Source organism: Nannospalax galili, unplaced genomic scaffold, assembly GCF_000622305.1.
Source record: "Nannospalax galili isolate Female #2095 unplaced genomic scaffold, S.galili_v1.0 scaffold209, whole genome shotgun sequence".
Taxonomy (NCBI): Eukaryota; Metazoa; Chordata; class Mammalia; order Rodentia; family Spalacidae; genus Nannospalax; species Nannospalax galili.
In genome coordinates, this window is record NW_008360319.1 from 2,921,966 (window position 1) to 2,938,469 (window position 16,504).

The 16,504-nt window shown below is 41.1% G+C and overlaps 1 protein-coding gene across 1 annotated transcript in view; it reads left to right on the forward strand.

Moving 5' to 3' along the window:
* The window catches only part of Prkcq (protein kinase C theta), a 106,862-nt gene that overhangs the window by 23,439 nt on the left and 66,919 nt on the right, over positions 1–16,504 (forward strand). The window contains exons 4-8 of the mRNA XM_029559680.1: positions 559–619; positions 6,638–6,800; positions 9,494–9,525; positions 9,620–9,705; positions 12,739–12,868. Coding sequence (XP_029415540.1) covers positions 559–619; positions 6,638–6,800; positions 9,494–9,525; positions 9,620–9,705; positions 12,739–12,868 — 472 coding nt within the window. The remainder of the gene's footprint in view (positions 1–558; positions 620–6,637; positions 6,801–9,493; positions 9,526–9,619; positions 9,706–12,738; positions 12,869–16,504) is intronic.

Consider the following 16,504-nt stretch of genomic DNA (forward strand, 5'->3'; position numbering starts at 1 on the left):
TATATAATAACATATAACTTCCAAGAATTATCTAATTAAAATTTTGAGTAGTTTTCCAAACCAAATTTCTGCTTATGAAAGATAAAGGCTACTTCATTGACTATACCCTGATCAACCTATACCTCAGGGTAAGGGCAAGTAGGCCCCTCAAAGCAGGATTTATCTCTACTATCCAAGATCTACCTTTCCCCCAGGAGCGAGTCCCCCTGTCCAGATAGATGCTTCTGTCATGCTTAATATCCAGGTCTATGCTCTTACACTTCTTCAGATAAGCACTTTGCAAGAGAAACAGATTGTGTTTTCAAATTTTGCTTCTGCTTTCTGTAAATTTTTATCCCCAAGTAAAACAAATGACTGGCAAAGATGTTCCCACAAAAGGAAGGCTGTTATCCCTGGTGCCACGCTGTTCTGATAATGAGCAGGCGAAAAGCAAAGAACCATGATTATTTCTCTGTTGAGAAATAATCTCCTGCCATTAACCAAGCAGCCAGTTAGGATGCCATGAGCTCAGAGCTGGCTCCACATGCTGACTGATGTTTCTCTCCTTCTCTCAACCAGTTAGAGCTGAAACCTCAAGGCCGAATGCTAATGAATGCAAGATACTTTCTGGAAATGAGTGGCAAGTGACGTTTCTTCTTCCTGTTTGGGGGTGAGGAGGGCCTGGCCTTTTGTTCAGATGCAACTGCTTTTGCTTCTGCAATGACCCTAGAAAGAATGAGTGAGGGGAAATGCAAGGAATTGTGTTAAAATTCTCAATGGTGTGGAGGCATGAATTGAAAAGAACTGTCTATGCTCAATAAGCATAGAACTAATATGAATACAAATACGAACACATGAAATAATATAAATGTAAATATAAAACATTCATAGCACTGATTTTTAAATTGTGTAAAGTCTCTATAAGAATATGAGAATTTAATGTAAATACAAAAGACCGTTCCTATGTTGCTGTATATGTACACATCGCCTATTTGTAAATAATGCTCTATAACCAGCATTTTGCTATCCTAGAACACAAAATAAGAAACTAAATATTTTTCTTAAAACTAGTGGCAAGATTCTAAGGCTTAAAGTTAGTCATCTCATGTCTTTTTAGGAAGAAGCAAGAGTAGGGAAAGGCGTTGCTAAAGAATTTCAGTTCCATGTCCTTCATAAACTTGGGCCACAGAAGTTACACTCACAAGCACCATGAACTGGGTGCCTGTGACCACCTGCTCTACTGTTTCCATGAACCAAAGGCTACTGTTCGTAAAATCCTAAGCCACAGATTGAACATGTGACCTAAAGATAATAAACTGCTCTTAACATATTTTTAGTTCAGGTTCAATGTTGTTTATCCAAAATGCTTATGACCAGAAGGGTTTCAGATTTTGGATTGCTTCAGATTGGGAGTTGTTCAAATCTTGTTGATGAAATGCCTTGGGATCTGAACTCAGCCCTAAATGGAAAATTCTTTTATGTTTCATATGTATGTTGCAAACCTTTCTGAAGATAACTTTATATAATATCCTTCTATTTTTGTGCATGAACCAGTGTTTCATGGTATAGAATTTTTTAGGTCTTATATCTTACTTGTGCTCAAAAATGTTCAGCATTTTGGATTTTAGTTTTTGGATTACGCATGTTCAACCTGTATCAACCAGAAGTAAGTTTTAGTTCAGAGATGTTTTTCTTTGACATGTATAAATCTTATATGCCCCGATTCAAACAAGGCTATGACATAATCAAGGAAAACTTGAACACTTACCAGGTATTTGGTAATACTGAGACATAGTTATTAGTTATTTTAGGGCTGACTATAAGGTAACTACGTGTTTTACATTTCTCAGTGCTGTGACAAAATGCCTGACAAAAGCAACTTAAAGAAGGGTTTGTTTAGGCTCAAAATTGAGGTGATCTTGCCCATCATGGTGGGAAAATGACAGAAGCAGAAAGTAAGGCAGGAGGGCGAACTGTCTTCAGTCAGGAAGCAGAGAGGAGATGAATACTGGTGTTCAGGTCACTTGCTTTTCCTTCTCATTTTATTCAGTCTGAGATCCAAGTCCATGGGATGGTGCAGTCCACATTCAGGGTGGGCTTCCCTCCTCAGTAAAACGTCTCCACAGATGCCCCACAGGCATTCCCAGAGGTGTCCTCTGAGGTAACTCTAAGTCTAGTAGGATTGACAGTGAAGATTAGCCATCACAAATCCATCCCTTTCCAACTTGACACCCAAATGCATCCCTTTAATCCTTAACATTCCACTCCTGACCTCCGAAAGGTCCATGGCCATCTCCTAATGCATTCCATTCATCTCCAAGAGCCCCCTAAGTGTTAATAGTTAGTAAGTTCTAACATTGCTCCAAATCCCAAAGTCCAAAACCTCTTCTGAGATGACCCCCCAGCATTATTCTTTTTCCCAAGATTGTGTCTTTTACGATTCCATATGAATTTTAGGATGATTTTTTTCAGGCTCTGCGAAGAATGTCATGGATGTTTTGATTGACTTTGCATAGAATACATAAATTGCTTTTAGTAAGATGGTCATTTTCACAATATTGATTCTATCAATCCATGATCATGGTGGGTCTTTCCATCTCCTAGTATCTTCCTTTATCTCTTTCTTTAGAGATTTGAAATTTTCACGTATAGATCTTTAATGTCTTTGATTAGGTTTATTCCTAAATATTTTTTGGAAGCTGTTGTGGATGAGAGGCTTTCCTTGAATGCTTTTTCTGATTGCTTGTTATCAGTATATAGAAAGGCTATTGATTTTTGTAGTTTGGTTTTGTAACCTGCCACTTTACTGAAAGTATTAATTATTTTGAACAGTTTTCAGGTAGAATTTTTGGGATCATGTCATGATATGTATATCATATCATGTGCAAAAAGGGATAACTTGATCTCTTCTTTTCTAATTATTACTCCTTTAACTTTCTTTTCTTGTCTTATTGCTCTTGCAAGAGTTTCAAGCACTGTATTGAAAAGGAGTGGAGATAGTGGGCAGCCCTGTCTGGTTCCTGATTTTAGTGGGAATGCTTCCAGTTTTTCTCCATTTAGGATGATGTTGGCTATGGGTCTGTTGTATATAGCTTTAACTATGTTGAGGTATGTTCCCTCGAGACCAAGTCCTTCTAGGACTTTTAACATGAATGCATGTTGGATTTTGTCAAAGGCCTTTTCTGCATCTATTGAGTTGATCATGTGGTTTTTCTCTTTTTAAGTCCATTTCTATGTTTTATTTATTGACTTACATATATTGAACGCATCTCTGGAATAAAGCAGACTTGATTGTGGTGGATGATATTTTTGATGTGTGTCTGTATGCGGTTTGTATTTTGTTGAGTGTCTTTGCATCTATGTTCATTAAGGATATTGATCTGTAGTTTCCTCTTTTGTTGTGTCTTTACCTGGTTTTGGTGTTAGAGTGACACGGGCTTCATAGAAGGAGTTTGGGAGTTCCCCCTCTGTTTCTATCTTTTTGAATAATTTAAACAGTATTAGTTGCAGATCTTTTTTGAATGTCTGGTAGAATTCTGTTGTAAATCCATTCCCTTGATTCTTAAACCTCAAGAGTTTGGATTATATCTTGACCAGTCTGCTAAAATGGTTTCTTTGAGATTTTTGAAACTTCTGATCAAGTTCCTATTTCTTGGCTTCAATCCCTTTGATATCTGTCAGTGCCAAAAGCAACATTTTTTAACTTTTTTTTTCTTTTTTTTGGCTGATTTGACAGTTACTGATTTTTACCCTTAATTTGTCAGACATCTGTACTGGTCTCTATCAATGCATCCTAGGTCCTCAAAACTGTCACTGAGTCCGTTCTTTCCCATCACAGCCTGTCTCTCAGAACTAGCCGCACTGTTCTTCGTGTGTTCTCCATCTCCCTGACTCCACTGTAGCCACTCAAGGGTTAAGAATAACGTCTCAGATTTCTGCAAAACAGTCACCACAAAAATTTCTTCAGAGATGCTCTAAAAACATCAGTGTTAGGTTGACTGAAAACAAGTGATCGTTCCAACTAAATGTTAAAAAATTGGAGCCATTTGCACAAAAGAAAATGGCCAAACAAGTCATTTCAGAAATAAAATACCAAAGGAATTAGTAAGTCTGTGTTCTCACATAAGAATTCTCTTATAATGATAGAAACGAGGATGAAGGAAACCACAGGAAAGACCAAGGAAATTTACTCATTTCTGGAATTTTCTGATTTTTTAAAGTATTCTAATGCATAGACAGTTATACACATGGATATGGATGAAATAAACACAGATGGATATATGTATTTATAATAATAAGGTTCCAGAATACTCACTCTCATTTCAGAGTTCATTCTACTTTATGGTATCTGAACCAAGAGAGAAATGAGTCAGATTTTACTTAGAAATGACTTTCACATGAGTTACAACTTAAAGGTTTATCTGTAATTGTTATTTCATAAGTTAAGAAAGAAGATGATTAACCCTATTTCCATTCTAATTCCAAATAAAATAATCTGATGGATTAGCCTGAAAGTAGCAGGTCAAGTCCTGTGGCCCACCTGAGGAACTGTGGAGAAGGGTTGTGAATTCCATATCCCTGAGGGTGTAGGTTGCTGTAAAATAGATGCATGACATGGATGACTCTAAATAAAAGATGTGAGTCCTAAATACTATGTTGGGACTCCTGAGGTCCTGGGGAAGAGGGTTCCACATGCACAAAGTCCTCCTATTTGTCCAGCTAATGTGTTCTGCCAGCCACTATGGGCAAGGAAAGCACAAGGTCCCTTGGCAGAGGCCCCTACTTCAAGTACATGGTTACACCTCTCCTGCTGAGCCAAAATGGAAGCAATTTAGTTTCAGATTGTTCATTCTTTTTCACACACACACACACACACACACACACACACACACACACACACACACACACACACACACACACACACACACACACACACACACACACACACACACACACACACACACACACACACACACACACACACACACACACACACACACACACACACACACACACACACACACACACACACACACACACACACACACACACACACACACACACACACACACACACACACACACACACACACACACACACACTCATCCCAGATAGGGAACTCAGGATAAACCAAAGTAACACATCAAAGTCCAAATTAGTAAGCCACTTGGTTTATTGGGGTTAGGTACAAGAGTAGGAATGAAGGGTTACACAGGAGCAAATATGACTCAGGTAACTGCATCACCACAAAAGCCATCCCAGCATGGGTGACAGCTCATCAAAGCTGAAACCCCAGAGCTCTCTGCAGTACTTGCAGGAGCCCCCTCCAGGCATTCTGCTGGTCAGTCCCCCCACCTTAGCAGCTGTCTACTGCTTCCATGACCTTGGGGAGGGGTTTTCCTAAATCTTGGAAGTTTCAGCTTTCCCTGACATATGAAATTTGTTTACTTCTGGGTCTCATGAGCCTCCCCCTTCCTTCTTGGAGGGTATGTTTCAATTTGGAGGAAACTGTTATATGCCATCACCTCATTTCCCCTCACCTGCTGGGGTGCTACTTAAGTACCTAACCGTTTGTGTTCTTTGGGGTCCTAAGCATCAGCCCAGACATCATGGACATTCTCAGAACTCTACCACCTTAGATTTCTTCAGCCCTTTGGGAAATGTCATCTGAGCATAGGATGCTATGAACAATGACATGAGCCCAGGGTTGATTGAATGTTTGTAAATATAATGGTTTAATGCAAATGACTAGGAAAAGCAATACACAGGATTATAGACATTGAAAACATCATTGTGAACTGTTGATTTTCTGACACTTTCTACCTTGGACAATAGAGGCAATGGTTGGGTGTCTGGTCACTGTGGCCATCAGGAAGTAGAACACACAGCTTCCTCACACAAAGGACTAGACAGCTTCCATCAGTCTTTTTGGTACCTTGTCTAAACACAAAACTCAGGGCAAAGCACCTTAGTTATGTCCCTCTCATATTGCTAACCATCAGCACATTATTCTCCAGAATTACAGACTTAAAATGCTGAATTTCTAGTTTTACCGGAAGCAATTTAGTTTCAGATTGTTCATTCTTTTTTATTTTTGAGCTATGAGTGGGCACATATTTTAAATTTCAGTTTTTACAAGCATAAAAAGAAACAGCAAGTGATCCTGCTATCTCTAACCTATTACAAATGATGAGTCTAAGCATTATGGTCATTAACTTTATTATCCTTATTTTAGTGTTGAATCATAATTTTGGTTATTTCTTTACAGTTTACCATGTGTTCTATGAGACTTTTCCTGAGCACACACTCAACATGCGCACACACACACACACACACACACACACACACACACACACTCCAGAATTACAGACTTAAAATGCTGAATTTCTAGTTTTACAAACTAAAGACTAGCTCATCTCAGAGAAGTAAAAGATGAAAGCAATAATCCAACTTTGTTACAATTCTATAGTAATACCTATAGGGTAATTCCATACTACAGAATTAAGGAAAGAAGCCTAGTATCATTCCCACAAGCCCTTGGGATGCTAGTGTAGATATTCACTGCTTATCACCTGTGTTCATCACTGAGTCCCCACCCTCCCGACTCAGCTGTGACCATCATATTACAAAGCCTCCTGTGCCCCTGTTCTCTCTCCAGACACAAAGGACATGAGTGAATTTGAGAATGAAGGATTCTTTGCCTTGCATCACCGCCGAGGAGCCATTAAACAGACCAAAGTCCACCATGTCAAATGCCATGAGCTCACAGCCACCTTCTTCCCTCAACCCACATTTTGCTCTGTCTGCCATGAATTTGTCTGGTACAGTAACTTGACTTTTTCCTTGAGCTTTGAGTTATGCATTTTGTCATATCTTCTTTACTGCCAAGCACAGAGTGCTCTACTGTGGGAGTGAAGGGTGTGTGTATGTGTGTGTAATAAGTAGTATGAAAGGGTACTTAGTGGCCTCACCAGCACTGAGAAGCCCTTAGAGTCTGATTCAACACAAGGTTTTTATAACACGGCTCCAGAAAAATGAGAACCACTCCAGGAGAGTCCTGTGTTAGTCAGCTTCCCATCACTGTGACAAAATACCCGAGACAATCAACTTAAAGGAAGAAAGGTTTGTTTGGGGTCACAGTTTCAGAGGTTTCAGTCCATAGATGCCTAGTCCTATTGTTTTAGACCTACAGTACAGCAAAGCATTGTGGGAGAGCAGAACTGCTCACCACTAAGGCATCCAGGAAGCAAGAGAGAATGCACCAGGCTAAGGGTATACTCCAGGTAACCTTACTTCCTTCTACCACCTAAAGTTTCTACGTACCTCCACTAGTCGCACTGACTGGTTACTAAGCTTTCAGCACGTGGCCTCTGGGGGCCATTTCAGATTTAAACCCCAAGGCCCAAAGGACTTTCCTATCTGACTAAATTAGAGGTTGCTGGGGTAAGACGGACAGAACAGAAGATGGTGCGCCATTATTGTAAGCACAGTTGTATAATTTGACACCCCAAAACCCAATCACTCTGTCGATATACTTTGTAACAGACAGCCCTATCCCATTGTTTAAATGAAGCCCTTGGGTGTCCTCGTCTCAGAGGTCAGCTTAACCACACAGCAAAAGCTATGGTAGAGTGGAGATTGAAATGGCACCTGTTTCTGCTTTCAACCTCCGTGCCTGCTAATAGATGCTGTTCCCCTTGGGTGCTTGCAGAATCTTTAATGCACAAGTCCCACTTCATAGTGTAGCCACAGGTCAATAGATTTGGGTGGGTTTCTTTAACCTGTTTTCCTCTTATTACTCGAATTTATAATCAACAGTGCTGCTCAGGAATCCACCTTGATGTTGAGCTTTATTGATTGAAAATATTCTCAGGCCCTCAAAAAGAGGAAATAAGATGCTTGACCAATGTCTAGAATGAGTGACGTGGTGCATTTCTAAAGAGGTGATGGCTTGAGTGCAGAAATATGCTGCTAGGAGCCTGTGATGCTATTCAGAGAATAAGCTCTGTGGCCTAAAGAATCCGGGGGATCTCATTCACCTCTAAAATGTTTCTGTTCTAATGTTGATTTGGATATCCAGTTAAATCAGCCATTGCTCTGTTACAGGGGGCTGAACAAACAGGGCTACCAGTGTCAACATAAGTAAAAAGCATTTCTGCTGTATCCTTGGTATTCTATTGATTTAATTGCTCCTTGACAACCAAAAATTATATTGTCATTATTTCTTTCCAGAATGTAATGCAGAGATTCACAAGAAGTGTAGTGGCAAAGTGATAGCCAAGTGCACAAGATCAGCTGTCAACAGCAGGGAGACTATGGTATGAGTTTCTTTCCGTCCTGTTTCTTTGATGCTTTCAATTTCTAGAAAATCAAATCTTCAATCTCCCTCTTAGCTTCAATGACTAATAAAACCCCTGGTGACAATGAGCTATCCAGAAGCAGAGAGTTAAATGAACATGAATTCTGAAGGGTAAACTGCATTCTCTGGGGAGATCTTGATTTCTTGTTCATTGAAGTGGGGTTCTCTGGTACCTCTAAACCTGAAGCAATATTGTCCAATAGAAACAGAACATGAGCCACATGTGTAATTTAACCTTTCAAGAGGCCACAGTAAAAGAGAAGGAAACAGGAAGGGTGTGGTGCTGTAGGCCTGGGATCCTAGCTGCAAAGGCAGGAGGATCACAAGTTCGAGTCCTGTTTCGACTACTAAGTGAGTTCAAGGCCAACTTGGGAAACTCTGTTAGACTCTGTCTCAAAACAAAAAATCTAAAACAGGTTGGGGATATTGCTTAGCGGTAAAGCTTGTAGAGAAGCTACTTTACATGATTTTTTCTTACCAAGTCTTCACATTCTAATGTATATTTTTTCTATTTTTTTTATCTTCTTTTGTGTATGAGTGTTTTGTCTGCATGTAAGTATACCCTGCACCTGTTTCTGCTTTCAACCTCCGTGCCCGCTAATAGATGCTGTTCCCCTTGGGTGCTTGCAGAATGTTTAATGCACAAGTCCCACTTCATAGTGTAGCCATAGGTCAATAGATTTGGGTGGGTTTCTTTAACCTGTTTTCCTCTTATTACTCAAATTTATAATCAACAGTGCTGCTCAGGAATCTACCTTGATGTTGAGCTTTATTGATTGAAAATATTCTCAGACCCTCAAAAAGAGGAAATAAGACGCTTGACCAATGTCTAGAGTGAGTGACGTGGTGCATTTCTTAAGAGGTGACGGCTTGAGTGCAGAAATATGCTGCTAGGAGCCTGTGATGCTTTCTCATCCGGCATTATAATTACAATTACTCGCAACTGTGAAAATAAGGAAATTAATCTATTTATTATAAAAATATAAGCAAAGTAACAATATTAAAATACTCTCTTGGTAAATGATACACCCAATTACTATTCAGAGAATAAGCTCTGTGGCCTAAAGAATCCGTGAGATCTCATTCACCTCTGAAATGTTTCTGTTCTAATGTTGATGTGGATATCCAGTTAAATCAGCCATTGCTCTGTTACAGGGGGCTGAACAAACAGGGCTACCAGTGTCGACGTAAGTAAAAAGCATTTCTGCTGTATCCTTGGTATTCTATTGATTTAATTGCTCCTTGACAACCAAAAATTATATTGTCATTATTTCTTTCCAGAATGTAATGCAGAGATTCACAAGAAGTGTAGTGGCAAAGTGATAGCCAAGTGCACAAGATCAGCTGTCAACAGCAGGGAGACTATGGTATGAGTTTCTTTCCGTCCTGTTTCTTTGATGCTTTCAATTTCTAGAAAATCAAATCTTCAATCTCCCTCTTAGCTTCAATGACTAATAAAACCCCTGGTGACAATGAGCTATCCAGAAGCAGAGAGTTAAATGAACATGAATTCTGAAGGGTAAACTGCATTCTCTGGGGAGATCTTGATTTCTTGTTCATTGAAGTGGGGTTCTCTGGTACCTCTAAACCTGAAGCAATATTGTCCAATAAAAACAGAACATGAGCCACGTGTGTAATTTAACCTTTCAAGAGGCCACAGTAAAGGAGAAGGAAACAGGCAGGGTATGGTGCTGTAGGCCTAGGATCCTAGCTGCAAAGGCAGGAGGATCACAAGTTCAAGTCCTGTTTCAAATACTAAGTGAGTTCAAGGCCAACCTGGGAAACTCAGTTGGACTCTGTCTCAAAACAAAAAATCTAAAACAGGTTGGGGATATTGCTTAGCGATAAAGCTTGTAGAGAAGCAACTTTACATGGTTTTTCCTTACCAAGTCTTCACATTCTAATGTATATTTTTTTCTATTTATTTTTATCTTCTTTTGTGTATGAGTGTTTTGTCTGCATGTAAGTATACCCTGGTGTGCAATACCTATGGAGGCCAGAAGAGAGCATCAGATTCCCTGGAACTGAAGTTATAGACAGTTATTAGCTGCCATGTGGGTGCTGGGAATCGAACCTGGGTCCTCTGCAAGAGCAGTCAGTGCTCTTATCCACTAAACCATCTCTCCCGCCCCTAGTGTGTATATTAAATATTTTTTGTTATTTTTATTTATGTGTATGTGTGTGTATGGGTTTGTGCACATGAGAGCAGGTGCCCTTCGAGGCCAGAGGTCAGATCCCCTAGAGCTGGAGTTGCAGGTGGTAGAACTGAATTCAGGTCCTTTACAAGAGCAGCCAACACTTAACCATCGAGCCTCCCAATGTGTCATTTGCACATGCTTTTCAATTCCAGCCACCACCTTAGAGGTGTTCACTAATCCCATGGGGTTACTTAGCTTTCCTATGGAAAGGCCAGATCAAGAATCTTCAGCTGTCATCTCTTGAGTTCATTGGGCCTCCTTCAACATTGAAATGACCCTGGATCTTCACCTTCTAATTGTTCGTATTGGCATTATGTCATACCAAATAAGTTCTAAGATAAATTGATTGAAAATGGTTACAGTAGATCCTGAGGCAAATTTTTATTTTCTTTTGTTTTGCTTTTGTAATAGTGTCATGTAGCCCAGGCTGGCCTTGAACTCACAGCATGGCCAAGAATGAACTTAAACTCCTGATTCTTCTACTCCCACCTCTCAAGTGCTAAGATTACAGGCATAGATAACTGTGCCTGGGTCTGTGTGGAGCTAGGGATCAAACCAGAGTTTCATGCATAGTAGGCAAGCACTCTACCAACTGAGATACATCCCAGCCCCTGAATGGTTTTAAAACAGTCGTTCTAAAGTGCCAGTCCTGACCAGTATCAGCAGCAGAAACACTAGACCTATCACCATCTAGCAAAGAAGGCTTTTTTTAGTGTGCGCGTTCTAAAATCATTTACTTAGAAACTCCTGAAAAAAACCATGAATTTTCTTTAGTTTTGTTTTTATTTTTGTTTTGTTTTTTAGATGAAGTCTTACTACCTAGCCCAGACTAGCCTCAAACTCAAGATCCTCCTTGCCTCAGCCTCCCACGTGGTAAGATTACAGATGTGTTGCCATGTTCAGCCACTAATAAGTAGACAGAATGTTTCATACTGCACAAAATACACGTATTCTTACCAGAAATCAAATGGTCCATTTTGTGGTTCTTTTTGTTCATACAATGAATTTGATTAAAGGCGAGAATTTAAACTCTAGAAAACATTTTTAAAATCCTGGAAATACGGGGCTGGAGAGATGGCTCAGTGGTTAAGAGCACTGACTGCTCTTGCAGAGGGCCCAGGTTCGATTCCCAGCACCCACGTGGCAGCTAGCCACTGTCCATAACTCCAGTTCCAGGGGAATCCAAAGCCCTCTTCTGACCTCCACAGCTTTGCACAACACGGGTGCAGGCAATACACTTGTACACATAAAATAAAAATACTAAATAAAATACTTTTTTTCTTTCTTGTCTTTTTGAGACAGGGTCTCCCTATAGCCCCAGCTGTCCTGGAACTCACTATGTAGACCAGGCTGGCCTCGAACTCACAAAGATCTGCCTGCCTTTTTAAAAATCATGGAGACATATCTAAATTTATCTCTCCTTTCCTCCTATCCTGTTGTCACATTTATTGCGAGACATCTCAAATAGAATAGATAGGCTTTGATCTGTCTGTCAAGCTCACAGTTATCCTGGTTCAATAGTTCTATGAGCTGGGTAAGATTCTTGCCTACCCTGTGCCCAATCCACTCACAAACTAAATGAGTAATAGAGACTACTTTATTTTGTGGATGTATTAAATGAGATACCGCAAGTGTACAAGGTCAGATGTGACATATTTGTCCACTTCACCTGACAGGAACTGGGACCACCCCTGTTTACTTCATGAGTAGGTATGATCTTGCTTCCATTGTGGGCTTTCGGGCTAATAAACCCATAGCAATGCTTCCTTGAGGAGGAGGCATTTTTAACAACCTTTAGAGATTAAGCACTAACTCTAGGCTAAAGAAGGAAGGAAAGCCTTACATCAAAATAGGAAGGGTGGTTTCATTTGTTGAAATGGAAGCAGTGTTACCTTAGCTCCCATTTGAATAAATGATCCCTATCCCCTCTTCCTGATATGGTCACCCAGCTGTGCTGATGCTTCAGACATCCACCATGGGTCCCCTGGTGCTTGGCACATGCAGATGATGCATGTGCCTCATCTACAAGAGCCACAGGCTTCTTCAGACACCACAGGAAGTTGGCAGGCAGTATGATGGTTAAAGGGCTCATGGCACACATACTTTTGTTACTATCACTGTGAGTTATGCAAAGCATCTGGGATGCCACCAGATGTTGTGATCCAGGGGCACCCATGTATAGCCAGGTCCTCTGTCTTTCAGTTCCACAAGGAGAGGTTCAAGATTGATATGCCACACAGATTCAAAGTCTATAACTACAAGAGCCTGACCTTCTGTGAGCACTGCGGGACCCTGCTGTGGGGACTGGCAAGGCAAGGACTCAAGTGTGATGGTGAGTGTGAAGCGGGTTAGGATGGGTCCTAGGCAGAGCCCCGAGTTTGCCTGTACATATGAAGGGTAACAGGAAGGCTCTGCAGGGATGGTGTCTCTGCCCATCCTTATGTACCTGTGAAGGTGAATGCCTCCTTCCTGAGACAGTAAACTTCTACTGATATTTTCTTTCCACTCTGCAACATCGTCATCTTCTCGTACCAGGAAAGTGCATGAATTCAAGATCAAGGATCAACATCTCAGGGTCAAAGTCAAGGCTCAACAGTTCAATGACAAAGTTAAGGCTACTGACCCAATATCTTAATGTCATGCTTAGCCCTGGAGAGAAAGGAAGACCACATTCCTCCTTTGCCTGGTCCCTCTGCCAAGGAGTCTATTTCACTCTGACCCAACCTGTTGTCTCCTTGGGATCTGGCCTGCCCCATCTTAATTCTAGTAGGTCCATTTGTGCAATGCTCCTCCCTTCTCCTTAGCACCACCTGGCATCATTTGGTCTGCCATCCCATCAAAGGGCAAGCGTACTTGTCAGTGTGGCTAATGCATGGTCCTAGATCGAGGAACAGAGTCTATCACTAAACTATAGCTGTGAAGCCCAAGTGCCCAGAAGAGGCTATGTCAGGGTTAATTGCCCTCTTCCTTTCTCTGTTTTCCTTAGTGCTGTGATTAGAGCACTGAGTCTGCCATGCCCGGCTAATGGAGGTACTTAGACCTTCCCTGAAAGATGAAACAGGTCCTTCTTGATTTAAAACTCCACGTTAAGAAACCGAGATGACATGATCAGGGATTCAAGAGGGTGAAGCCGTCCAACAAGGATTAACAAAGTATTCTGCCTTCCAGGTGGGGGCGAAGGAATCAGGGCCTGGATGATTCACAAGAGGGTTTCCTGACAAGGCAAAGACCTTTTTGATGATAGCTATCAAATACATAGGCCTTTTCTTTTTCTTTGCAGCCTTACTTTAATTAAGGCCACTGGTTGTTTTCTTCTTTGAAGAGCTAAAAGTGGCCTACTAAAAGTGAAAGACCTTCCTCCCCTATGTCCCCTTTCTCACCCACTGGAGCTTAGAATGACTTCTTAGTGGGTGCAGAGTTGGTTTCCAAATCATTACTAAGATAGTCATGGGTAGTCAGAATTCACCCTGAGAAACCTTTCATGGTCCCAAAGTACTACTTGTGTCCTTTTCTCTTTCTACCTGTTTCTGAAGAAAAAAAATGATATGCTGGGTATTATGGATAATTTCATTAAGCATTCTCAGGAGAAAAATAATGTCCCAGTATTCTAACTGTATAAACAGAAAGACGAATACCCAAGTTCTCACTGGTCGGTGCTCCCGTGATAAGTCTCAAAGTCAGGTTTCATTTTCCAGGTGCCTCAGTGCCTACCTGCTAAGGCAGAGCTGGTCTTGACAACACAGCCCCAAAGCTTAGAGCTTCCCTGAAGACTCCTTGGCATTATTTCACACTTGTGTGCTTTGCTTTACTCATTCTCACATTCTTTCCTTTCCACTCCATTCCCTCCCCAGCTGTCTCCTACCATCTTTATTTCAAATAGCACCCCTCCCTCTTTTCTCTTAGCCCCCCTCCTTTCCCCTTCTCCCGTCCCTCCCTTCCCCTCCTGCTTCAGTTTCCATTTTGTCTTCAACATCTCAGGCATTCCTGCTTCTCCGCTGGACTTCTGGTTTCTTGATTCATCTTGTCCTCCTCTAGTTCTCTTGTCCCTCTCTCGTGGTTTCGCTCTTACGTCACCTCCATATAAGTCAACTCTTTAAGTGCCAAGCCTCTCCAGTCTCTGCCCTGTCTTCTTTCTCTCTCCACCATAATTCCCATGAAAATAGTCATCAGAAGTGACTATTTGTGCTCACAGAGACCAACTTTCCACCTGATAGGTTAGTAATAAACATTCATAGTGTTACAGGTGCATCAGAGTTAAGCTTAGACCTGGATGCAATTGTAAGGAGCAAAGTAAAATACAAACCCCAATGTACTGAATTCTCAGTTGGTATCTCATTTTGTTATTTAACTGTCAGGCATCGTGGTACATGCCTCTACTCCTAGTACTTGGGCACCTGAGGCAGGAGAATGCCCAGTTCAAGGTCAGCCTGGGCTACATAGCAAGACTCCATCTTGACCACAATGGTTTAAAGCCTTAAAACCTACTAAACAAATCCAATGCAGTTTTACTAACAAGGCAGAATTTTGAGCACCATCATTAAAGATTTTAAATATGCCTAAAATGATTTTGCTTCCAAAGGGTTTTTGTGGTTTAATCAGTTCATGTACATTGGAACTAATACTTATTTACATAGATAATGCTACTTCGTTTTATGATGATCTAAGGAAATATGAGCTACTTAAAACATAAAGGCTGTCACGATTTCACTTAGATATTTAAAATACTTATTTTAAGTTATGTGTGTGTGTCTGCATGTGAATATACACGTGAGTGCCAGTGCCCATGGAGGTCAGAAGAAGGTGTTGGATCCACTGGAACTGGAGCTATACGTGGTTGTGAGCTGCGTGGGTGTTGGGAACAAATTTCAGGTCCTCTGCAAGAACAGCACATGCTCTAAGCCACTGAGCCATCTCTCTAGTTCCACATAGACATTTTAATGCCTTAGTGCTGTGATTAGAGCACTGAGTCTGCCATGCCCAGCTAACGGAGGTACTCAGACCTTCCCTGAAAGACGAAACAGGTCCTTCTTGATTTAAAACTCCATGTTAAGAAACTGAGATGACATGATCAGGGATTCAAGAGGGTGAAACCGTCCAACAAGGATTGACAAAGTATTCTGCCTTCCAGGTGGGGGTGAAGGAATCGGGGCCTGGATGATTCACAAGAGAGTTTCCTGACAAGGCAAAGACCTTTCTGATGATAGCCATCAAATACATAGGCCTTTTCTTTTTCTTTGCAACCTTACTTTAATTAAGGCCACTGGTTGTTTTCTTCTTTGAAGAGCTAAAAGTGGCATACTAAAAGTGAAAGACCTTCCTCCCCTATGTCCCCTTTCTCACCCACTGGAGCTTAGAATGACTTCTTAGTGGGTGCAGAGTTGGTTTCCAAATCATTACTAAGATAGTCACAGGCAGTCAGAATTCACCCTGAAAAACCTTTCATAGTCCCAAGGTACTGCTTATGTCCTTTTCTCTTTCTACCTGTTTCTGAAGAAAAAAAATGATATGCAGGGTATTATGGAGAATTTCATTAAGCATTCTCAAGAGAAAAATAATGTCCCAGTATTCTAACTGTATAAACAGAAAGACGAATACCCAAGTTCTCACTGGTCGGTGCTCCCGTGATAAGTCTCAAAGTCAGGTTTCATTTTCCAGGTGCCTCAGTGCCTACCTGCTAAGGCAGAGCTGGTCTTGACAACACAGCCCCAAAGCTTAGAGCTTCCCTGAAGACTCCTTGGCATTATTTCACACTTGTGTCCTTTGCTTTACTCATTCTCACATTCTTTCCTTTCCACTCCATTCCCTCCCCAGCTGTCTCCTACCATCTTTATTTCAAATAGCGCCCCTCCCTCTTTTCTTTTAGCCCCCCCCCCGTTCCCCTTCTCCCATCCCTCCCTTCCCCTCCCGCTTCAGTTTCCATTTTGTCTTCAACATCTCAGGCATTCCTGCTTCTCTGCTGAACTTCTGG